Raw genomic sequence first — 26,498 nt, 5'->3', positions numbered from 1 at the left:
TCTTTTGAGATATCTAATTGTGGTTTGTATCTTTTCCTAAGCTTGTCATGAGGGCAGCAATGTATGAGTGTGCATTTACATTTATCGAATCTATAACTATTCTAAATTAGTTATCTAGTTCCACCACCAAAAAAGTGGAGTGTTCACGGTTGAAAGACAAGACACCATTACATCTTGATACTATAATTGGTCTGAAATAGTTTTCATATTGCTCTCAGCTTCTGGTGTAAATGGATCTTGAGCGTGAACTTGAGTCTCACTTAATACACATGTGAAATGGATAATTTGTCCCACCCTGCTTGGTTTTTATACAGTACTAGAGCTTGTTTTAAAGCTCAAATGCATGCATAGTTTTCCCTACGTTCTTCAGACACTAAGAAGGAAAAAGCTTCCACTATTATCTCCTCACCTTGAGGTCCATCCCTTATAGATGATGGAGGCCAATCTTCATCCGTGACCATGTCGTAGGCGTCCAACAAAAGTGAGCAAAACCACTTTCATTTTTTGCAATATATTCCTCTCAGTATATCTACATTATAAACTGTATCGGGAGAGTTCACCTGTCCATACAGAACTTGAACCTATATGTATTCTTCAGCTGGGGCCACAACCAGATGCTGTTCGGCAGTCTGGCAAACCATAGTCCCTCAGTTGCACGGTCTAGAAAGGCCACTGTCAAAGTCCCGTTCGGCAGAAGTATGCACAGTTTCTGAGCCATGTTTCTCCTTTGCCAGTCCAGCTACTTTCTTTTTCTTAAGATGAGCTCTAGAATGCAAACCTTTCTCTTCCTTCTCCATGCTAACCTCAGGTTCGAGTCCTGAATCTTTCACTTTTCTGTCGTATGCATTTATCCTTTCCATGGTACCAAGTCCATCTGCTCCTTTGTGTCCTTTTACTCTCCCCAGAACTGTGGGAAGAGTGGCTATCAGAATACCGATACCAATATTGCTTTTTAATATTATCACAGATTCCATATTTAGCTTCTTCTTGGTGTCCGGTGCAATGTTTCCTTTACTAGAACGCTCAGACTTGCCAAACATTTTAAGATCTTTTAGTGTGCGGGGGAGAGTTGAAAGGCTGTTACCCCTTCAGTTGGGGTGGGGGCATAACCATGCCCATACTGGTTGGTAGCCACCACCCCACTATTTTCTTTAAAAAAAAAAAAACCTTGGCATCTAGTAGGCTTTCTGCTTCCCCCCTCCCCCTGGGGAGTGGATCAGGGGTAATTGCCCCATCTGCCCACAGGTGGGCAGAACAACTTTGTCCCCATTTATTTGGGGTGGGGTTATGGCCATTTCCCCACACCCTCTTTTTTAAAAAAAACACATCTTCTCTAGTGTCTGGTGGGCTTTCTGCCCACCTTGGGGGCAGATGGGCCTTACAAAAATAGGTCGCTCTGCCCCCAAGGGTTGCAGAAATGGCCAACAGTAATATGCCTCCATGGGGAATGACTCATGCCCAAGGGGCTGCCCCCCCAAATAAAACACACACACACACACACACACAAAACATCCAAATCCCTGGTGCCTTAGTGGTTTCTGCTCCCCCCCCCCCCCTGGGGAGGGGGTGGGGGGGGGGGGGCAGATCGGCCTAATAGAAATAGGCCAATCTGCCCCCAAAAGTTGGCAGAAACGGCCTAAAATAAATTTACTCCCCAGGGGAGCGACCCCTGCCTAAGGGATCGCTCCCCATCTGTAAAAGATAAAAATAAAAATCCCTGGTGCCTACTCGTTTCCGCTCCCCTTGGGGGCAGATCGGCCTTGTTAAAATAGGCCGATCTGCCCACAAGGGGGGTCAGAAATGGCCTTAAATAAATTTGCCCCCACCAGGGGAGCGACCCTTCCCTAAGGGGTCATTCCCCACATGTAAAAAAACGTTAATTTTTTTTATCCTTGGTGTCTACTGGGTTCTCCCCATCCAGGGGCAGAAAAGGCCTAATAAAAAATGCCCCCCTTGGGGAGCAGCCCTAGCTGAAGCGATTCTCCTTTCATACCTGCCCTGGGTGGATCGGGGGGGCCTGGTGCAGGATGTAACGATTACGCACTCAGCATCCGAGTGGTGCTGCCGAGGACGTAACTGTTACACCCCAGGCACCCAAGAGGTTAAATTATTTGTGTAAATATTGGGACAGTCCAAAACATCTGACATTCTTACAGTTCATGCATATGTCTTATATACAAGGACTGAACAAAGTCAAAAGCATGCCTCTCTTGCGTACCTATGAAGTGAGAAGCTGTGCGACTCTGTTTCCCCTCCATTGCAGTTAGATGTGATGCTCAAGATAGCTCACAGCTGGGATACTACTACAAAAAGAGGCCTGGTGGACCCTTAACTTAGGCCTTTGTTATGGGCCTAGCTGAAATGTATTAAGCCTCCTGCCCACCTGATCATTGCTGCACCCAACAAAAGCAGACAAAGCTGCTGAATGTACCAGTTGTCTAAAAATGTCACCAGCACAAGTTTAGCATATTTCTGTGGGGCTTAGCCTCTTGGCAGGGTAGATGGCATCCACCCGGTGAAAAAATATTGGCAAAGCCAATAGGTCTCACCTATGCAAGAGCTACTGGCTTTCCCAATACGTTTTAGCCATGTTGCACACCAGTGTGGATGCTGTTCAGCATGGCTAAAAGTTAAAGGGGTAAAGGAGAGTAAAGAAGAGTGGAGTGTTATAGAGAGGCGTGGAGTGTCATGGAGCGGCATAGAGTGGAGATGTGTAGAGTGTTGTGGAGGGCCGTGGAGGGAATATAGTGCTATAGAGTGGAAGGGCGTGGAGTGGAGTACAGATGAGTAGCGTCCAGTGTCAGTGGAGTGGCATAAAGTGTTATTGTGTAGCATAAAGTGAGTGGCATAGATGGTGTTGTGCAGAGTGTAGTGTTGTAGAGTAGTGTGACATAGGAGTGTAGAAGAGTGGAATGAGAGTGGAGTAGAGTGTTGTAGAGTTGAGTGTCGTACAGCAGAGGGAGTGGCATAGAGTGTCAAAGTGGAGTGGTGCAGAGTGGAGCAGTGGAGAGGAGTAGTAGGTCATAGAACAGACTGGAAGATAGTGGCATGGAGTGGCGCAGAGGAAGTTACGTAGAGAGTCGTAGAGTGGAGCAGTGTCTCAGAGTGGCATAGAGGGAGTAGAGTGTTGTAGAGTTGAGTGACAGAGTGAGTGGAGCAGAGTTTAATGGAATAGAGTGTCACTGAGTGGAGTATTGTGTTGTGTTGTTGAGTGGAGTATCGTAGAGTGGCCTATAGTGAACTGGTGTACAGTACAGTGGTGCAGAGTAGACTGGTGTACACGGCACTGGGTTTGTGTAAAGTGGCGCAGAGTATATTGGTGTATAGTGCCTGGGCTTTGAGTAAAGCGGTGCAGAGTCCATTGACACAGAGTGTGATGATGTAGAGGTGAATGGTGCAAAGTAGATTTCAGTGGCATAGAGTGCAATGGCAGTGTGGAGTGGCACAAAGTGGCCTAGAGTGCAGTAACGTAGAGTAGATTGTTTCAGAGTAGAGTGAAGTGGGACAAAGTGGAGTGGTGCAGGGTAGAGTGGAGTGGTGCAGGGTAGAACGCAGGGGTGCAGAGTGGCGTATAGTGCAGTGGTGCAGAATAGAGTGTAGTGGCGCAGAGTGCTGTGGTGCAGAGTGCAGTGGAGTGGTGTAGGGTTGATTAGTGCAGTGGCATAGAGTTCAGTCTTGCAAAGTGCAGTGGTGTAGAGTGCAGTGACAGAGTACAGTGGAGCAGAGTACAGTGGTGGAGTGGCAAAGAGCACAGTGGTGGACACTAGAGTGGGGTAGAGTGCACTGGCAGAGAGTAGTGGTGGAGAGTAGAGAGGTGTAGAGTGCAGTGGTGCACAGTATATTAGAGTGGTGTAGCATGAATTGGCGTAGAGTATACTGACAGAGTGAATTGTTGCAGAGTTGAGTAGAGTGCATTGGTGCACAGCAGAATGCCGCAGAGTAGAGAGGAGTAGAGTCAAGTGGCAGAGTTCAGTGATGGAGAGTAGAGGGATGTAGAGTGCAGTGACAGAGTGCACTGGTGTAGAATGGTGCAGAGTAAAGTGAAGTAGAGTGCAATGGTGTAGAGTAGAGTGGCATAGAGTATAGTGGCATTGAGTATTGCAGAAAAGAGTAGAGTGGCATACAGTGCAGTGGTGCAGAGTAAATTGGTGTAGAGTGGACTGGTTTTGAGTAAAGTGGTGTAGAGTGCAGTGGCACAGAGTGCAGCAACATAGAGTAGAATGGTACAGAGTAGAGTGTGGTAGAGTCGAGTGGAGTGGCGCAGGGTAGATTATAGTGGTGTGGAGTGGCATAGAGTGGAATGACGCAGAGCGGAACAGAGTCGCGTAGAGAAGACTGTTTGAGTAGAGTGAAGTGCCGTAGACTGCAGTGACAGAGTAGAGTGTTGTAGAGTGAAGTGGTGCAAAGTGCAGTGGTGCATAGTAGAGTAGTGTGGGGTAGAGTGTATTGACATAGAGGGGAGTGGTGTTAAGTAGAGAGGCATCTAGTGAAGTGGCAAAGAGAGAGGAGTAGTGCAGTGTACAGTGTCGTGTTGTGGAGTGGTGCACAGTAGATTGGAGTGGCATAGAGTGGAGTGTAGTATTCGTGGTGTGGTAGCACACTGCCGGAATAGACAACACATTTTCAATTGAAATGACATTTACATTTGCACAGACACACAGTTTTACTAATAAAAGTTTGCAGTGCACAAACGATAATGTGTGGAAATGTAATCACTTAGTGTATTGCTTTGTTTTGGGCGTATTAAAGTATTTGTTTCCACCACACTTCATAATTGATAAAATATGTGCTTCATTTGTGCTTTCCATATTCTGAAATATCTGCCCAGTTCATTTACAGACACTTGTTACTTTGCTTTCTAGCACAAAACAAAATGCAACCTACAACACACCCAGAGTTGCCAGCTAGAAAAAAATAACATCCTACAGCCTTTCTGACTCACATGCCTACCGAGTAGGATTGTCACATAAATCCTCTCACTTTGAAGTAAGAGAAGCAAAAGTTAACTCAAATCTCCCTGGAAGACATTTGACCTCTGTCTTTGAATGCACAGCAAATGTGAGGAGAGAAGAACAAAATGTAAAGGCCTGTTTACAGCAATTGACTACTGGTAAAAGAATACATTAAATAGGGTTTGGGTAAGGGAAAAGAGGAACTCAAGCTGGACAGCCTAAAACAAATAAAGCCAGCAAATAGAAAACAAGGAAACATGAGTTACAAATTACAAAGTCAGTGGTAAGCAATAGGCGGAACGTGTTCAAAGGGGAGCTTTCCAAATGTCCCCAATATGTTGTTAGCAAACCAGATATCTGCTCTGTCTGGTAGGCTTTGACCTATAAAGTGTGTAGATGCAGTCTACCCTCGAATTGTGCTCTGTTTTTCAATCAGGAGCATCAGGTGTCTTCAATGACATTTCTCAAATAAAATAGCATATTTTCAATGCTGGGTGACAGTTTTAATTCATTTATGTCTAGTGAGATGTGACATACATAACTGATAGTTGATTCAGTATTGTTTATGTATGTTTTTTATTTAATTTTGTGACACCTATTGGCATAATGGTGTTGACCTGGTGGCATTATTTCATACAGCTTGCATATGCTTCTGATGTAGTGTATGTCAATGCTGGTTTCTGGGTGGCTCTTCATGTGCCCCACCCCTATGTCAGGCTTTCAGTATCAGCTGCCCCAGTGTGCATCATGGCCCCTGTAGTAATGTGATACTAGGACACAGCAGTAACACAACTAACATAGAAGAAAGCAGATTATTCAACAGCAAAACCATTTGATCATGAAAATCACTAAACCACTACTCAAAAAATATCCTCTTAGGAGGAGACATTACATGCAAAAAGACAAATGGTTTCCTTACTTTCTCTGGAATAGGGGCGCCTCCAGAATTTTCAGTCTAAGGAAAAAGGATAAGACATTTCATATATCCCTAGAATTGCCTTCAAACATAAAAGCTGCATTATGCATGGAAGAGCCAATGCTTGTGGACCCAGACCTTGCTATGATATGAACCCCAGACATATGATGGGTACTACAAAACAACAAGAAAGACGCGCATTGCTGGAAACTGGTGATCACGTATGCACATGGCAGAAATACAAGGAGGTTCGGTCAAGGATTCAGTTAAGAGAGACACTTGATAAATGAGTGGACGATTAAACGGCAAATTTATATCAAATAACTCTGTGGACTGGCAGGAACGGGCCACAAAGCTGTACCAAAACCAATGGAGATAATTCAATTAAAATCCTGGCATTTCATTCATGAAATTGTACAAATAGTCCTGGTTCCTGAACTGATCATTATGTGTCCAGAAATGAAACTCAAGGTGTGCTGAAAAAGTTGAATGAGAGGCCATAAAGAAAACACTTTGCAATGTTAATTTCGTGCCAATTTTACTACTTAGAAGATGCCTTGTTTCTTGTTAAATATCAAATGACAATTTGGAGGCATTTATGCTTGTTTGATATTATGAGATACAATATTTTATATATGTGTATACATTTTAAACGTACCAAACCACAGAAATTCACCAGTTATAGTTAGAATTATCTCATGTAACTATAACTCATGCCCTAAGGTAACTATAACTCGCACCCCGCCATGCAGTTATCTGATCAATATTTTTACTGCAGATGTTACAGTGGCATTATCAAAGATGTTATCAAAGATGTCATGAGTGCTGTAATTTGTGGAGTAATTAGCCGTGCATGGCAAGGGCATGAGTTATAGTTACCTTAGGGCACTAGTTATAGTTACTTGAGATAAGTAACTATAACTGGTGATATTCTATGGTTTGGTACATATAAAATGTAAGCCTAACTATAACGTCCCTGTAACCTTTGTTTTTTTAAGTGAATTTCTATGTTTAATTTTGAATCTATTTCCCAACTATAATGTCCTGGTAACCTTCGTTTTTTCAGTGAATTTCTATTTCATGCGGCCAACCCCCTAACCACCCAACCCCACGGTGTGCACGGCCCTTTGGCCGTGCGTGGCTAGAGTTGGCCACAGCCTGTCTCTCTGGGTGTGAGAATAGGTGTAAGAGGGTGTCTCTTAAGGTGAGAGTGGCTGTGAGAATGTCTGGGTGTGAGAGTGGGTGTATCAGTGTCTTAGTGGGAGTGTCAGTTTCTGTGTGGGTCTGTGAGTGGGTGCATGAGGGTTTCAGTGGGTCTGTGAGTGGGTGTGTGAGTCTGAATGTGTCTGTGAGTGGATGTGTGAGGGTCTGAGAAGGGGTGTAAGTGGGTGCACAAGGGTCTGAGTGGGCAAAAGATTAAAAAGGAGAAATTTAGAAAGAAAGTGTGAGGGAGAGAGATAGAGAGTTGTTTAGGCTTTGGTGAATGATATACTGAGAATGAGATATTTATTGACAAATTGAAAACAAAGGTGAATGGAAACAAATTCTCTCTCTCTCTCTCCTCTCTCCTCTCTCCTCTCTCCTCTCTCTCCAGGACCCCAGGGGAAGCTAGCTCCCTGTGTCCTGTGGGATCCAGCATTGGTCCCCTAAGCAGGGAGCTGCTTTGAATAGCAATGTTTTCATCTGTGAAGACAGATGAAAACTCTGCTTTCTGCAAGGGACAGCTGTTTCACACCTCTCACATGCAGGAAGCAGGCTTTGTTTGCTTTTCCTTGGTGGTGGCTGTCAGCTCCCACCAAGAGTGGGAAACTTGATTGAAAATATCTGGACATGCATAGTGTGTCATAGAAGAGGGCAAGACACTGAAAGCTCGAGCCAGGCTCAGGCCTGGAGCCTGAAGCCTGACCCTGGCTCAGCTTGAGGTCCTGTTGGAACCTCAAGCCCATAACAAGCAAAACTTTCATAAGGCTTCAGCCTGCCTCCATCTCCGTACCCTGGATGTGGTGTTATGGCCAGAGCTGTCTACTCTGAACCTGGGCAGCCTAGTAGAAGTTTTAGAGTCTGCTCAACATCCCGTAATTCTGAGCAAATCACTTAATTTCCCCATCGCTATAAACAATGAATGGTGTGATCTTGTGTAATGCAACAGGTGCTGATGGAAAGCACTCCAATACCTTTAGGTCAAGTTTGCACCATATAAAAACTTCCAAAAGGTGTACAAAGAGGTGAACCTAAAGCCTTAACATAAGGAATGTTACTCCACAATAAACCAGGCCAGTACAGGGCTTACATGACAACTGTCTTGCCTCCTAATTTTTTTAATGTGATCCCTTTAGTGAACTATCACTTTTAATAAAGTACTTCTCAGTGCAGTGCTATAATGTGATGTATGAAGTCAAAGCTTTCACATGCTAAATATATATATATTTTAATTCTGACGAGGCTTTATCATATTTTACGCGATGTCTGCTCTATGATTTACACAGCAAACATTTTCAGGGCTCGTCTCGTGCACAAGCTCTTGGATCTGAGCCGGACCCTTGGCTTGGCTCTCCTTGTTAATTTGCCGCATCGCCACCTCTAGTGTGTTGTATGTCTTCCTGTAGAGAAATCAAATGTTGTTTGGTGACACGTTCCGGTGTTATACATTTCTTACCAATAGGAAAAAATAAGATGATAACTTTTCCATGTTGGTCTTTTGTGGTGTCAATGGTTCAAGAGATGACGTGGTAAGTCCAGGATACGCCAGAACGTCCACAGTGCATGCTGGACTAGCTGCAGTCCACGTAAGTGGCAGGTACATTCACTTCCTTATGTCTATATATACAGCGAGCAAGGAATGTCCATGTCAGGACAATGCATTACTACAAAAGTACAGTGAGAACTTGTTTGGATGAGGAGTGTGACTAGAACACTCACAGTAGAAGACACATACCACCACTGATGGCGGTGTTATCTGTGCGCGGAGTCACAGCACGTTCTCCAACCAGCCAAATTTGTATCAGATATAGTTCTGAACAATTCTCTCTCCACTTTTTCAATTTGGGGGGTGTTGGATATTACAGCTGCAGCAAATAGGTCATCAATCCAGCCAACATGTGCTCTGCAAATTTAGAGTGGCCTTTTTTATGGTTGATGGGAAGTTATATAATCCCACACATGCACAGAGTGATAACATAACAGACATGGTGACGTGTTTTGTCTATGTCTATGAGTAGGCATAATTGTCTTTGTGTGGACTATGGCACTGACACGAATGGGAGTGATCTCAATCATTCTTCGTGTGGTTGATCTCAACCATACAAAATGAATAAAACAACAGAGCGAGGCATGCAGAAAAAAAATCCATAAAATGACAGTATATAATGTTAAGAAACAGAAAAAAACTGGTATATAAAATTAATTCATTAACGACTATGCACAGGATTTAGGAGGTGTTCCCAATATTAACAGTGAATAAAATTTACACCAGCCAGTGCAGTAAGGGGGAGGGGAGAGTCTGCAAAAAGATCAAGGCGGAGAGGCACTGTCTCAGATTGGCAGTACGAAGAACTGGAACTAAATATATTTTCCATGGGTTTAAGTAAAACTTGCAAAACAGAATAAAGTGCAAGGGGCTTTGGTACGCTACATTGTTACGAGGACATATTGTACGATCAGTATGTCTGAACCCCTCCTGGTGGATACCAAGTGCAGCCTAAAACAAGTCAAGTAAAACCTTGCCTGAGAACTCCTCACATACAAAAGTTAAGGCCAAACTACAGATGGAGGAGATATGATGTGTGACAACATTGTTGATGTACACGATTCCAAGCATATTTGAAAGTTCACAGCATATTCCTCAAAAACATGCCTCATAGAAGTTTTCTGTGGACTTATTTAATGATTCTGGTCTGTCAAAGAACCCTCTGGCCCCTATTTTATGAAATGAGTGTTTAAAAAACCTGAACCATGGACAGTGCTTAATTTGAGCCGGTGGTTTCCGCTGCACGGCACCGGAACTTATTTTTCTGCCTCAAGCATTTACTGCGAGCTTAAGACACATATGGGAAAGACGGAGACAAGACAGACGGAAAAATGTCACAAAGGGAAAAAACTGCAAGAGTGAGCTGAAGTGGCAGGGAGTGGATGTAAATGGATTAAAGAGGCCAGATATGACTTTAGGATTAGTTGCCTTAATATTCGGTGCTCGCACATTTAATTGCAGCAGCTTAGTGTTTCACGGAAGAGCTTTGGGTACCGGCACGTTTTTATTTACAAATTAAGCACTGGCCATGGAATAGCTCTGCCGTTTTCAAGCCACCTGCAATCCCTCAGTATGGCTCTGGTTAGCCCTGCCTCAGGTTTCACCCAAATGACATCTCATAGGAATAGGGGCCTGATCTTTATTTTGTCCTCAACGTAAGGGGTCCTGAACTCCGCATGACACAAAAACAGAGCAGCTCTCTGGGAAGGCAATAGGTCTCCTCAGGAAGTAGTTTTTAGTCTTCTAAATTAATCTTCAATAAACATAGTCCCACAGACCCGCCCCGTATGTCGTCACTGAGATACATTTTGCATTATAAATTGACATCATTTGTGTTATTGGTTTCTGGTCCAACCTGATTGAGAATCTGAACACAGCTTCCTTTGCTCTAGTAAACTGTTGTTTTTTCATCTTTACTGCATGAACCCAGGGTTGGGATTTGTCCATCAAAATCCCAAAATAATTAAAAGTAGTGACAGAACCCAGCCGAATGCCAGCAATTTGATGTCCCCTAGAGTTAGGTAGATATTTTCGGGCCACATCTCATCGTAAACAATGGATTCAAATTAGTTGACAGGCCCAGCTGGCACATAAAAACATTAAACCGGTTAAAAAAGTATCTGTAACTCATTTGTGGTTCTGGCCTGCAAGACTGCATCATCTGTGTAAAGCAATACAAGGGCTTGGTCGTAAGCCACCTTGAGGGATGTCGTTATCTGACATGCCTGGCAAGGAGAACCACTAAAAGAAATCAAAATCACGTATTATACAAATGTAGTCAGCAAATTTAGCTGAACAATTATTGAACTTTCACATTTAGTAGCCCATAAAGGAATTTCAAACTATAATTTGATAAAAATTTGATTTTGGAGATGTAATGCACTTTGAGAAACCAAAATCAATAAGCATTGGTAAAACCAATAGGTCTAGCCTTGGAAACCTGGTGTGATGGTTGTATGGGTACTTTTATTCGTGCAAGCATCCACAAAAATGAACAGAAAAGAAGAAAAGACTCTGAACCTTAACCGTATGCTTCCAAAAACATGTATTAAAAAATAACCACTGTAACAGTATGTGAGCTTCCTAGCATGCAAATGTACTTAGAAAAGGCAGATAAACGATTGTTCGTTTTAATACCTATCACAGGAAACTATGACTATCCGTGCAAATAAAAGGTGCAATTAGCTTTAAATCACTGAATTACTGAATCCATAGTTTAATCTCATAAGAATCACTAAAAATTAAAAATGCAAGAGAAAAAAGCACTTGCAAAGTAAAGTCATGGTACAACCACCCTGGGACTGGAGCACACTTCCTTTTAGGTGGATGTGCACATGTGACTATGAGAAAGACATTACCCAAAGTGCAAGAGAGCCAATGAAGAGCTGAAGCGGGCCCTCTGCCCCGAGCTGTATGCTGGGGTGGGAGGAAGCAAAGTGAGAATGACAGATGAACTGGATGAAGGGGTTAATTCTAAGCCCTTCTAATTATACATGCATGCATTTTTGTATTTATTTTTTTATATATGAATTTTTTTTTTTACTATTACATGAGGATCAAGACACAACTTAAGCTGTGTTTAGAGGCCAGGCATAAAAATGAATGCTACCCAGAAATGAAAATGTTCCAAGTATGAAGATTAGCCTTCTGGTGGGCACTGCTGCATATTTTTTTACTCACTAAACCGGAAGTAATTAGAGTCCCTACTGAAAGGCAGAGAGCAGGAGCACGATTCCTAGGTGCCCCTGATAAAACTAGAATTTTCGATTTTAAAGCTAAGCGCCAACATCCCTGTACAGGATATCACAACATGATCCGAGGACCCTGAAACTGACTCAGGCCTAGATAAACCATCCATTTGGTTCCACACTCTTTTACCTTAGCAAGAAGCCTGTTAAGTCCCTTCTGCCACTATGGTAATCTGTAAATAAACACACCAACCTGGTATGGTATAAGGATTTATTGCTCATATGCATAACTTAATCTAAGAAGGCTTCTTACTGAAAGTCAAGTAATCAAATTAGGGTAATTGCATTGTGCATTTGAGCGATGTGGGGTGCCTCGCCTGCGCGCTTACCCTGCGCGCTAACCCCCATTACAGAAGCTCCTTTGAAGAGCGATAAGCTACGGCAGTCACCACCCGCAGTATGATTAAGTTGAAATCCAGTTAAAAATAATGTATCAGGCTTGGAGCAGCTGTCAGTAAGAGGTTCCAGTTGTCAGCATTCCTCAGCCACCACTGCTCAGCCCTCTTCTTCTAATGCATTAACAGGTGGTGATGAATGTATCTGAGAGGCACTTAAACGTATGGTATGGCCCAGACTTGGCACTGGCAGGAAGAGACGTGCCGGGTCAAAGGGCAAAGTTCACCATATCTATGTCAAGGCTTGACTGACACATCTTCCACTAACTGCAACAACTCCCAACTTAACCTTGAACTTTGGATTCTGATTGGAATGCTAGGGCCCATTTAGGGGCACAGGCTGACCATAAGGAATTATTATGCAGACAGATTAAAAACCCATCTGAAGATGGGGTTTAGGTTCAGAAATAAAGTGTCAATTTAGCCCGGGTGTTATTTTATTTAGTTAATTCCAACAGTTTTTCCATTAAAAAAAAAAAAAAAAAACTTTTATGCTCAAAAGGTGCTGCGTACATACCAAGTGAGTTTCTCTGAGTGATTATCTGTTCCAAACCATTGGCTTCTAGTATCCCTCAGTTAGGCGGACAGATCCTAGTCTGTGAGATGGGTACCTCTTCTTCCCCACACCTGTACCTGACAGCCCACAGAGAATGAAGGCCCTCATTAAAACTTCCCTGTGTTTCCACACAAACTGCCCATATCCTGGAATATGCAGAGCAAGTGAAAAGAATGTCAAATTTTACAAGAGATTTGAAGTTGGATGAAGTTCTGACTCCTTTCCAACCATTCGTGTCGTTAGATGCCATTACCAGAGGTTTGGCGGCTTGCCCCACTTCCCGGGTGGGTTTCCCGCAAGCGCCTGCTGGAGCAAGTCTCTGTGGATCTGGTTGGAGGCCTATGGAATGCATGAATTAAAGGGCTGGTGGTAATGCTTCTCGGCTGTGCTGTTCACAGGCAGCGAGGCAGGGAGGCAGCCGCAGGGGTCTGTATTCTAGAACAGTGGTTCTCAACCTTTTGTCTTCTGCGGACCCCGACTGAATAACTATTAGATTCCGGGGACCCCCACTAAGTCAGTAATGAGAGCTGGGAACCATGGCCTAACCATTTTCTGCTGCAGAACAATACACAAAAAACAGAGAAACAAGCAATCATCACACAGATGATGAATACTTTATTTCATTCACAAGCAAATGTAAAGAAAACAAAAATCTAAATGTTGATTTCATTTAGAAGACTAGAACTTTTCTAAATTCAGTTCGGGATACTCATCTTCCAAGCTATATTCTGTTTGATGCACTTGCACTGCTCCCACAAATAAATCTGGGGATACTAACTTAGGGCCTGATTACAACTCTGGAGGATGTGTTAATCCGTCCCAAATGGGACGGATATACCACCAGCCGTATTACGAGTTCCATAGGATATAATGGACTCGTAGTACGGCTGGTGGTATATCCGTCACTTTACCGTCACTTTTGGGACGGATTAACACCTCCTCCAAAGTTGTAATCAGGCCCTTAATCTTTAGGCTCCAATTTCAATTACCTTCTCATTCAAAACAGATTTAACATTTTCAATTTTCCATATTATATACACTTCAGAAATCTGGTAATATTATTAAAATTTTCTAAGCAGTGGCGGACCATCTGAGTAGGTTTTGCGGACACCCAGGGGCCTCCTGACCACAGTTTAAAAGCCACTGTTCGAGAATGTCCGGCCTTCTGCAGTACGGACTGGCATTGCGTTATCGCAACTGAATCCAGATCCTCACCTTATTTTTCTAAATAATCCATGACACATTTTTCTTTGGGAAATAAATACCAGGTGTCTTTGATACACAATGCCTTCCGAATTATTCATGGAATGCAACTGTTTCTTGTTCCGATAATTTCCTGCTTCGGGTCAGGAAACTCTCCAACACCTAACAGGTAAATGGGCAGGTACCTGGATGGGCCATCTCCAGCTCGTTGCCCACACATAAGGATTTCCATTTTTTTCCTGTTTTCAACTATCTACAAAGCTCTTCAATGTTCATTCTCTGCCGAACTGATCTGATAGACTTCTTACGGGTTTTTGTTCAATCTCTGATTTTTTCATGTAAGGAACTGAAGTTTTTTTCAATCCGCTTCCAAGTCTAGCCGCCTTTTTTTGCCTTCGGTTCTGGGTTCGAGGGTGAAAAAGGGGAGCACGAGGCCATGGCTACATCACTTGTCATGAAACATTGGTCAATGACTTCCAAAAGACCGGCCTATAGTCGGCCAGAGGCAAGTGCATCTGTTTACAAATCTTACAAGAGTGGTAAAAAGAAGGCATCTTGGAATTCGCGTCTTTTAAATACTCGTGCAACCAAGTCTAAGCCAGTACCACCAATGATCTCACCACTAAAAGCCATGTACACCCATGGTTTATGCATGTACCCAAAAATGGGTATTCCAATAAGTGGGCAGGTCTGTCCTACCAAGCAGCCTTTAGAAGTCAGAAAAAGGGCGTTTGGATCAGCCAACTGACAGGGCCTAGCCGAGTGGGTGGGCACATTCCATGAGTTCTACCCACTCACTGCCTGCAAGCAGCAGTTGCATCTCACTGACTCCAAGACCACCCCTCCCCAAAATGCAGTGTTCAAAGCGAAAACTAGGCAAGGTTAACACGAATGTAAGTATTCTGTGGAGTCTTGGCTAACCACTGTAAACATGGATGTCTTGGGTCAGACTCCACTTATACAAAGCGAGGTAAGGCAGAAGCCTCGAGGCGCCACCTAATGATCGTGGACAATTACTACATAGGGCCTTAAAATTGCTCCCCTCCCCGTGTTTGTGACAAAGGCAAAATGTTATTTGGACTTAAGTGCTGAAAATTCTTGCCGAGTGTTGCTGGGTGACGTCACGCCTGTCTACTGTATGATTCATGGGCCCCGTGCAGCTCTCTGGTACGCAGGAATGCCTGTCACCAACTATGTAGCACAGTGGCTCTTAACCTTTAGACTTCTGTTGACCACCCACTTAATCATTAGTAGAATCAGGTGACCCAACAGAATCATTATTGGAATCTGATGAATCCCTTTAAGACATTACTGGAAGTCACTGACCCCAGGCTAAGCAATTTCGAAGATCTGAACCGCAAAAACAATACAGAAAAAAATACAGGTTAAATATTTTATTAAATTCACAAATATAAACAAAAAAGTAATTTCAATGGGAAGGTTGCAGCTTTTCTAAATTCAATCGAGGCCACCATCTCCCCTATATTAGTCTCTCTGATGCACCTGCCCTGCTCCCATGAATCAATCTGATGATATTAACTTAACTTTTAGCCTCCAATTTCAAACTTCTTCACATTTACAAAATGTTTTAAAATTTTCAGCTTAACATTTTGCCTCTTTATTTATATACACTTTACTAACTTGTTTATATTATTTAAGCAGTCGCGGACCCCCTGATTAGGTGTCACAGACCCCTAGGGATCCCCGGATCACAGGGTAAGAAAAGGTGTCTATAAAATACACCATAAGTAACACAAAACAATGAGGGACCTCTGTGTCAATGCCAGCGTTATACTAAATGTTATAATTAAAGTGCTTAAGATTAAAGTGCTTATGCACTTCAAAGCACTGTTTCAAAGCACTCAAAATTGTTTTTCTCAGTTAGGCGAGGAATATAGTGGAGTGTTTATTTATGTGGAGAAATTACGAACGTTGGAGTAAGGAAGAAAACAGCTTAACTGACTTTCTTTTCCATTTTGCATCTGTGTTTCACCAGACTGGACATGCAGGTGCGGCTACTGGACAGAAAACAACATGGGGGTGTTGCAGACCATTTGGTTACTCATTATGGTCTGACTTGAGAGCACAGCTGTCACCAGACAATGATGTGAGAATCACTACAGAGGTGCTTTGGCTCCTCCCACACGTTGGGATCCGGAGTACATGTTTTGATTAGGCAGAAATTATGCTTGCCCTCCACACTGCTGTGATCATTTTATTTATTTAGCCAGCTGCCTGAGCTTCAACTTGCAAACTGCATGACACTGTAAGCTGGTAAAGTGTCTTAAATAACTAGATAATTTATATTATTTTTCTCTGGCAGCAGCACAAATGGGAGAAGGGCAACCTTTAACCTACATGGATTTTTAGGTCTGGCTTGACAGTGCAACTCTTACCTTCCTGACCTTTTAACCTACTCCAATATTATTTTACAGTTTTTTGCTTCCACAAAAATACATATAGGTTTCTATGCTATCTACTTGTAATGCTACATTACAATACATCATTCCTTTAAAACCAGACCTATTGGCATTGCCAATGCTGGTTTTATTTTATACATTTGTATTGCTCTAATTTAAATAGCAGTGTTTAAAACACAATGCAAACTACATTTTTTCAAGTCATGCGAAATGGGCGGTTGTACTTCAGAAACTTAAAGGAAACAGAAAGCTCTCCTGCAGGTATGTCACATGTTTTCGTTGGGCATAGAACAAAAAAAAAACATAATAGGCCCAAACGTCGGTGTCTGCCGCCCTCTAGTGGTGGTAGACATGTTATTTGCCATGAATAAACAGGGAAGACGCGTTTCAAAATCTTGAAATGGATCTGCAGCACGCGCGGTGAAGGAGGCCCTGAGAAAGTGTGGGGCCTAGGAATTAATCTGCCGTGTAACCCCCTTCCCCTCCACTCCCCTCCTAACGGCCCTGATGTCATGCATGAGTGAACAGAGAGGCAATGACACCTGGCAGTCAGAAGAGACTGGGACGAGATATGAGGGTGTTGTGCGCCACACTGCAGCTAACATATTTGATTGCACAGGCATTCACATCTATGCAATCTGTGGGGTGTACGAAGCCTGCAATTAGGCCAGCTTTTTAACTGGGATGAAAAAAAAGGGGTGGGGGGCTCTCAAGGGGGCGTGGCTGATGTAATTAAGGGCTTCGCATAAAATCACGTAACATATAAATCTGCGTTTAGCATTGTGCCTCCTGGCTGGTGTTTTGCTACTTCTTTATGGCATTGCTTCCATATATATATATATATATAATACAGCTAGTAACATTACACCTACAACAAGCCGGGGCTACTGGCTTTGTCAATGGTCGTTGGCTGCATAAATTAAATAAGCCACAACAATGGCTTAGTTGAATAAAATATTGAAAATGCTTATGTTCTGAAATGATGAGATTGTGACGTAACAATAACGATCGTCATCTGCTTTTTAGAACAGCCGGTGCTGAACAGGACCTGCACACATTTTTTACTATCACATAGTACAGTTAAGCTTTGGTGGGAGCGTGACTTAAGTGTCTTCTAAAGTTAGTTTACTAAGTTAATGTGCCCACAGCAGAAGATCAACTAAAGTTTCCGAGTCAAAGGTTAGATTCAGAAAAATCGACTCAGCATTTCATCCGCTGGAGGTAGATAACAAGAGTACCACAGAGTATCATGAGGGCAGTAACTTCTGCAAGCAGAGCTTGGCCGCACTGATCACTTGGAATGAGTTTTATAACATAGCCGTTCATACTGAGGGCAGATGTGGCAGACGCACCAAATCACTACGTGAAGAGTATAAACGTGTCACCGGCCTTGCAGTCAAAGTGCATTAATAGTCGCTCTCAAAATACAAGGAGCTAATCTTAGAAACCTTAAACTGTGTTTAATGTCCAACTCACTTAGGCGTATGAGAGGCCACAATAGCAAATGCTTCTTACTAGGGGATGTAGCGCCTAGAAGCACCACGTTCCAACTTGCTCGGTAAGAGTTCTACCAAGTCAATGGTAAGCGAGGAGACTCCTAAAACAATATTTCATCTCAGGAAGAGGTCTGCGTGGGAACGGGAATCAGTCATAGAGGAAAGAAGGTCTGCAGAGTGACAAAATTGTCTAGAGCATGGGTACTCACAAACTTTTTCTCGGGGGCCAAAATTGCAGTATGGTTTGCGGCCGAGGGCCGCACTGAAGTGACAGCGGGGGGCGGGGCTTAGAGGGGGCGGGGCTTAGAGGGGGAACAACAACCCCACCCCCTTTTTCAAAACAATGCCCCTACCCCAGTAACACACACAGCGCGCACACATACAGCGCCATCTGCTCTCACCCCTACCCCAGTAACACACACAGCGCGCACACATACAGCGCCATCTGCTCTCACCCCTACCCCAGTAACACACACAGCGCGCAAACACACAGCGCCATCTGCTCTCACCCATACCCCAGTAACACACACAGCGCCATCTGCTCTCACCCCTACCCCAGTAACACACACTGCGCCATCTGCACACAGCGCCATCTGCTCCCACCCCTACCCCAGTAACACACACAGCGCCATCTGCTCCCACCCCTACCCCAGTAACACACACAGCGCCATCTGCACACAGCGCCATCTGCTCTCACCCCTACCCTAGTAACACACACAGCGCGCACACACACAGCGCCATCTGCTCTCACCCCTACCCCAGTAACACACACAGCGCCATCTGCACACAGCGCCATCTGCTCTCACCCCTACCCCAGTAACACACACACACAGCGCACACACACAGCGCCATCTGCTCTCACGCCTACCCCAGTAACACACACAGCGCGCACACACACAGCGCCATCTGCTCTCACCCCTACCCCAGTAACACACACAGCGCACACACACACAGCGCCATCTGCTCTCACCCCTACCCCAGTAACACACACAGCGCCATCTGCACACAGCGCCATCTGCTCTCACCCCTACCCCAGTAACACACACACACAGCGCACACACACAGCGCCATCTGCTCTCACGCCTACCCCAGTAACACACACAGCGCCATCTGCTCTCACCCCTACCCCAGTAACACACACAGCGCGCACACATACAGCGCCATCTGCGCCATCTGCTCTCACCCCTACCCCAGTAACACACACAGCGCGCACACATACAGCGCCATCTGCTCTCACCCCTACCCCAGTAACACACACAGCGCGCACACACAGCGCCATTTGCTCTCACCCCACCCCAGTAACACACACACACAGCGCAATCTGCTCACACGCCTACCCCAGTAACACACACTACATTAAAAACAAATAAATAAATAACCAAAGAGCCTTACCTGACTCAAAGCACTGTAAAGATGCCACAAATCTGGAACAGCAGGCAGGCGGGCAGCAGACGTGGAGCCGGTGAAAGCAAGCAGACGACCAAAGCCCCGTAAAAGTTAGCTGCAAGCGCTGACTTTTATGGGGCTTTGGCTTCCACGATCGTCAGGGCAACGCAATAAACAATGGCCGCCGTATGTAAACATAGAGGAGGGCCGCGGGAGCATGCTCCCGCGGCCCTCCTCTATGTTTACATACGGCGGCCATTGTTTATTGCATTTGGTGTGCGTCTCGCGGGCCGCCAAGTTAGGTCCGTGGGGCCGCTGGCGGCCCGCGGGCCGTACTTTGAGTACCGTTGGTCTAGAGAGTATACTCCATAATGGCTAGACACTGAAAAACGAGGGAACTGGGTCTGAAACATTTTCACCACTTGAACAAACTGTGTGATCTTGGGTAAATCCCTTTATAGTGTTTTAGTTTGTGTATTTGCCAAAACTGGTAAAACCTAGAAGTAATTCAGCAGGAGCAGCTCCTTCACAATGGTGAAGTAGCGTCACCCCCCGGCTAAGCCAACAGATGAAAGTCAGCAGTGTGTTCAGGGAGGTGGTGCGGTGCAGGGCTGAGCTGTGGGACGTGGGAAAAAGTGAGAGTGCACTAAGTGCGCATGTGTGTTTGGCCGGCCGTCTGCGCACTTAGGTTTCTCTAGCCCAGTTGTATGCACAGCCGGGCTGGAGAAAAAAGCACAGACCCCAGGTTTGTGTCTAAGCGGCAGTCCAAGACGCTCAGACCAATCCTGACACTGCTTACGTGCTATGTTTAGCATGTAAGCAGCACCAGGATTGCTGGGGAGCCTGTGCTGGAGTCCCAGTATTTGCTGGGATACCACAAGAAGACCAAAGCGGCAGGAGGCGTTGGCAGGAAAAAGGTACTTTTTAAATAATAATATATTTTTTATTTATCCCCCCCCTGCTGCCCCTCCCCCAACTCCCCCCTTGAGATTTGCATTGGTGGTCGCTGTAATTCAGAGTAAGTTCTAGCACCACCCAGTGTTTCAAAAGGGTTCTGCCAGGTCCCAGCCTTAGAAAATGCAAAAACAAGTTTACAGACTGAACCCTAGCGGAGTCTCTTTGTCTGACTACAGTTAGGCTGTGGCTATCCCCGACCGTGTCACTCAGGCAGAGTCAGTGATGCACTAAGAGACGTCACTCCGCTGATCTCTGTGCTTTATACATCTCCCCACTGACTCTGCAAACTAACTTACATGGATGAGGCTGTCGAATGACCAGCCTTCCAGGCTGTGACCTCATGTGATGTCACCGACAGTTTGATTCTCAATGACATCACAGAAACAACTGTTTGTGGCAAACTTAGCCCTACAATGGCTTCTTATAAGCTGTTGATGGATAAGAAGGAGGGAAAATTACAGAAAGTATGGTGCCAACAAAATTCCAGAGACCCCGGTTAGTTATGATGCCCCAAAGCAAGGGTAGCCAGGGGTCAGGGCAGGCCTTGGGCATGGTGAGCTGGGCTGAGAAGGAGGACCCCTGGGTTTAAAGAGGCACACAATGAGCTGACCTTGCTACACATATATATATATATATATATATATATATATATATATATATATATATATATATACACACACACACACACACACACACATATATGTATTCACTGAAAAAAACAAAGGTTACAAGGATGTTATATGTTATGTTCTGAATTTACTCATAAAAACCATAGAAATTCAGCAGTTATAGTTATAGTTCTTTCAAGTAACTATAACTCACGCCATATTTTTTTATATATAATCTTTATTCACACCTTCCTGCGACCCACTGCCCATCCTCCACTCCGTTTCACTGGGGCACAAACAGGAGACACCACAAGCCGGTACGTGCTGCAGTGCTATTTACTATTTTATTGCATCAAAAAATGCATTGTCGGACCTCCAGCGCCTTTTCATTTTCTATATAAATTTTCCCATTCTCTTCGTTTGACTCCTGCCTTTCTCCCCTCTTCTGGTCACTAAGGTAATCAGCCAGGATCTGGGTAACCGGTGAGCAGAAACACCTCTCCACCCAATAAGATGCCTGCAGCAGCAAGGGAGAAGACACGGTCCGGAGCAGCGAGGGTGGCGGGGCACAGAGCTTCCAAAACTCAACATTGTGTCCTTTCTACCCCAGGCACCCCCACAACACCCACAACTGGGGGTCTTCTGATAGAGGTAGTGGTTACTACTAGAATAGCAACAATGACTATTAATGAATGAATACAATTTATAAAGCACACATTTACCCTCTGGAGGGTGTCCTGGTGCTATGCAGACGTAATGGGTCCAACATAAAACAGGGTCAGAGAACATAGCAGGCTTTTCTCCTTCCCACACAAAGCACAGCACAAAAGCAGCACTATTAGTGGTGGTGTGGTGCGTGAGAGCACAGTGCCTCTCACAAATACAGCCTGAGCACTAGTGTTACCACACCACAGGACAAGGCAGCTGCAGGCACCACTTAGGCCTTGCTCATCAGGAAGCAGACGCTGTTTGTACTTCACAAGTGATCCACTTTTATCTGCTAAGTGACTAGGCTTTTCACTGCATTCATTGCATTCATTTATCACCACTTTGTGCATTTCTTTCACACAAACATGATAAAATGCATCTCAAATATTTACAATAAAGTGCATTATTTATCAAGCCCAATACACTTGCAAAACAAGAAGATCGACGCGTTTCGGCCTGCTGATTAAAGGCCTCATCAGGATTGGGAAAGGGCAATAGTCATTCTAAAATAAAAACAAAAACATATCACTTACAAATCCACATATAAATAAATATAACAATAAAAACCAAAGAATGTGATCCAAGCCTCTACATTATGTGATCTTCCATAAAGCCTATAATTAGCTCCAATATTAACTTAGTTAGATAGTACCATTTGCTATGCCAAACCTTCCACGGTCGTTTGATAAATTCTCAGTTGGATTTATTGCGTTTGTTATGTCTAGTGTCATTTAGTGTAATATAATTTTTGTAAGGTGGCTAATCCTTTTGTTACCATTCATCCTTTTATGCTTTTTGAGTAATTCATTAGAAATAAAATTGGAGTAAATAATAAACTCATGAGCAACAGAATATAGGACTGTTCGTGTAATTCATGATTTAATTTATCTCTACCTGCCACTTCTTTTTGTGCTGATATTATATTTACCCAAGGCAGGGTAGAGGGATTGGGTTCTCCCCTTTTTTTCGGTATTGTCTTCGTACACCTTGTGAGGTGTGAGGGATTTTATAAAAATTTTTCATTTAAAGAAATATATGTGAGTGATTGACTCCCCAAAATTTTTTTCTTGGGAGGTACAATTTTGATTGAACAATTAGCTAAAAAGGATGCAATTGGTCAGAGGTTTGTTGCCACAGTGAATCCAAGTTTAAAAGAGTGTTTTTAGGAAAACTTAAATTAAGCTATGTCAGACCACCAAACAGTCTGTTATACAGATGAACAAATATCAAAGCTTTTGGAATTACCTTCACTTCTTAGTGGGGAATCCCCATTGTGTGACACTCCGAAATTAGATAAAATAGAGAGACTAAAACAATTGAAAAAGAAAAACACTAGAACTCAATTACATGCACAGGTACTCCTTGAACACCTAAAAAATAACACAATTCCACTGGGTTTACAAGTGAAGAATATCCCTGTAATTTTCACTAGTGATCCAAAATATCGGACACAATTTAGTGGAGTTGGCACTAAGTGTTCACGTGATTGGCTAGCCCTATCAGTCGAAACAGCCCTAAGAATCAGCGAGTGTGAACTGAAAGAAATAGCGACTCTTGAACAAGAGATAGCGGCAGATAATTCCATACAGAATGCCCAACAATTGCTTGATTCAGTCAACAAAATGATAGCAGATTTCAAAACTAATACGATTAGCTTTAAAACAACTAAATTAGCTCGAGATATTAAGAACTTCGACATCTTTCAGACCTATCCTTATCTTCGAGAGGATTTCTATAAAAACAACAATCCTAATAATCTTAATCTACAATTTCAAACAAGATCACGAAAAAAATTCATTACTTTTTCTGACACGTCTTCAGAATCTGAGCCAGAGACACAAAATACATACTCTGGGACTCAACCTTTTTTAGGCAGAGGCAGCCGCAGAGGATCAAGAGGGGTGGTCAACTCCAGAGGTCAATTTCAGGACCACAATTTTTTTCGCACCAGAAGGAGGGCCTACAGACGACAATAATGCAATCTGAAAATCTAATTCCAATTTATAATTTGTCGTCACATCCCCTAACAGAAATAGAAAAACAAGTGCTCAGTAAAGGGCTATCATTTGTACCGATTAGGAATCCAGATCCTGTGGAAAGCAAAGTAGAAATATTAAAATTTCTTCGAAAAGTTAGATTGAGAGCATTTTTTAATGGATCACCAACACAAGATCATGATGAGGATAGTGGACTTAGACCTAAATCGATTTTTCTACCAGATAGAAATATTTTACCTGAAGAGATTAAAATATTTGAAAATCTAGTGTTGAAAGAATTAGATACACTTAACTCTAAAAAAATCCATTTTAAAGATAATTGCTCCCAAATTGAAAAAATAGCGATCCATCAGTTGGCTGTTAATCAAGAAATTATTATAAAACCGGCAGACAAAGGAGGTGGGATCGTCATTTGGAGCAAAGAACAGTATAATCTAGAAGCCATGAGACAATTGAGCAATTCACTTCATTATCGAGAAATAGATGGAGCCATACCCAAAGAAGTGAAGCATAAAATCGAAACACTTACAGCAAGAGCTAAAGAACAGGGCTGGATAAGTAAAAAAGAATATGACTTTCTAAATCAATCTGACGAAAGAATTCCGTGTTTTTATATTCTACCTAAGATTCATAAAAATTTAGAACATCCACCAGGTAGACCAATAGTATCAGCATGTGGGTCTATTCTAGAACCTCTTGCTCAATTGGTCGATGTATTCATTAAACCAGCTGTAGCCAAGACACCAGCATATGTCAGAGACTCTATGGATATCATTAATAAGTTAGAAAATTTAACATATGTAGAAAATGACCAAATTTTGGTGACTTTTGATATTGAGTCACTTTACACTAATATCCCGCAAGATGAGGCAATCGAAATCATTAGAAAGACTCTAAATGATAACATTTCACAGAATTAGCGACATTATGTTTGAAGAGTAATTTCTTCAAATTTAACGATCAACTTTATCGCCAAATTAAAGGCGTGGCAATGGGTTGCAGTTTTGCCCCAGAGATTGCGAATTTGGTAATGGATTTTTTTGAACACAAATGGGTCTATTCACAAACTAACCCGTTTAAGAAACATATTAAACACTGGTTCCGGTACATCGACGACATCCTGATGATCTGGCAAGGGACAGATGAGACACTGGAAGCATTTCATGAGTGGCTGAATCACCGTACTTTAGACTTTACATTTACTATGAGTAAAGACAAAGCTAAAATCAATTTTTTAGATTTATGGATATGGAACAAAAGTGGACACTTAGCTGTCAGTCTGTATAAAAAACCTACAGACCGTAACACGTTGTTACATTTCTCAAGTGGACATCCACGCACTCTTAAACAAAATTTACCATATGGCCAATTCTTAAGAATCAGGAGGAATTGTACAGAAAAAACTGATTATTTCGATAATGCAGAGGAATTGACCAAGAAACTGATTGAGAGAGGATACCCTAGTAAATTGATTAAAAATGCAGCTAAAAGAGCCTGGTTTACACCCAGAGAAACATTGCTGATTCCAAAAGAAAAAGCTAAAGCAGTACCTTTAACGTGTGTCATTACGTTTAGCCCTAGGGCAAATAAAATTCGGTCCATTATTGAACGTAGTTGGAAAATCATCAGTGGGTTGAATATAGATAAGCCACTATTCTCGTTCAAGAAGGCACGCAGTCTAAAAGATCAATGGGTTAGAGCAGTGCAGATACCAACTGAAAAAAAGAAAGACTTGAGGTCTTTGTTACAACTACCTACAATCCAAGGGCACTATAGATGTGGAAATTGTGTGGCATGCCAATTCACACAAGATACTAAAGAAGTTAAAATAAATGGCAGATCACACGTACAAAATGTTTTCACCAATTGTAATACGAAGAATGTGATTTATTGCATTAAGTGCCCCTGTGAAAAAGCGTACATTGGCCAGACTGGACAACCAATCAAAACCAGGATTTTACAACATCGCTCCAGAATTAAATGCGGAGTCAAAGGAGCACCACTAGTCGAGCATTTTCAAGAATGCAGGCATACGGCAGAGGACATCTGGTGGACAGTGCTAGTGGTGGTACAACCTAAACCGGATGGTTTAACAACTACAAAAAGACTATTAAAAATGGAAGCAAGACTTATTGAGAAATTTCAAACGGCAAAAATTGGGCTAAATGATGATGATGAAATGTGGGCCCTGATTAAATGAGACATGATATTCTGTTTAAGAAATGTCAAAATGTTAAACTCTTGTCAGTATGTATAGAAAGTTAAATGTACTACGGGGATTCCAGCTGGTTACCATTCGTTACAGTTGGTGGTTTGAGATGAGGAGACACACTGAGCACCTTTATTTAAAGTCGGGGTTTGGAGGATTTAGTATTTAGTGATGTTGATTAGCGCATAAGGTCATCTAATGGCATAGGGACAGTGTTCGAAAACTCACTTAAGTGAAAAAGTTGGAAGTTTTCGACTTTAAGCTAAAGTTCCATCCTTTTGTAAAGAGTTCATCTTTGGTGAAAGAATGTATAGCTCTGAAATCAGAGGTTGGTAAATGAGGTGGTATAATTCGTAATGTTCGTTTTGTCTAAGAATACAATGGCCGTGAAAACTGAATTATTGCACCACTGGCTTCAGTGTATTCAATTCTCAGTGGAAAGGAAAGAAAACGGCAAATGCCTTCTCTCTTCCAATATTCATATACATGAATTAAACAATGGACAACAAAGGCTTTGCACGCTTGTTAAAATGGGTCCTCAATTCAGCTTCAATTCGAAAATAGCTAAAAAAATATATCCAGTTTATCTAAAACAATTCTCAAGTTTGGATTAAGGATTTTTTTTTTTTTTTTTTAGCATTTTATAGCATTGCATCCATGCCCTTCATTTTGTTGCTGCCATTTAGCCTGCTATCACCTGG

At 42.9% G+C, this 26,498-nt stretch overlaps 1 protein-coding gene across 5 annotated transcripts in view; it reads right to left on the bottom strand.

Moving 5' to 3' along the window:
• Positions 1 to 26,498, bottom strand: part of CTIF (cap binding complex dependent translation initiation factor) — a 758,204-nt gene that overhangs the window by 491,525 nt on the left and 240,181 nt on the right. For 3 of the 5 annotated variants that reach the window (XM_069219134.1, XM_069219121.1, XM_069219123.1), the window contains one exon: positions 5,872 to 5,907. The exons of the other annotated variants lie outside the window; for them this stretch is intronic. In XM_069219134.1, coding sequence (XP_069075235.1) covers positions 5,872 to 5,907 — 36 coding nt within the window. The remainder of the gene's footprint in view (positions 1 to 5,871; positions 5,908 to 26,498) is intronic. 5 annotated transcript variants of the gene reach the window in all.

Source organism: Pleurodeles waltl, chromosome 1_1 (genome assembly GCF_031143425.1).
Source record: "Pleurodeles waltl isolate 20211129_DDA chromosome 1_1, aPleWal1.hap1.20221129, whole genome shotgun sequence".
In the NCBI taxonomy this organism is placed as follows: Eukaryota; Metazoa; Chordata; class Amphibia; order Caudata; family Salamandridae; genus Pleurodeles; species Pleurodeles waltl.
This window is presented reverse-complemented; position numbering and strand designations above follow the sequence as displayed.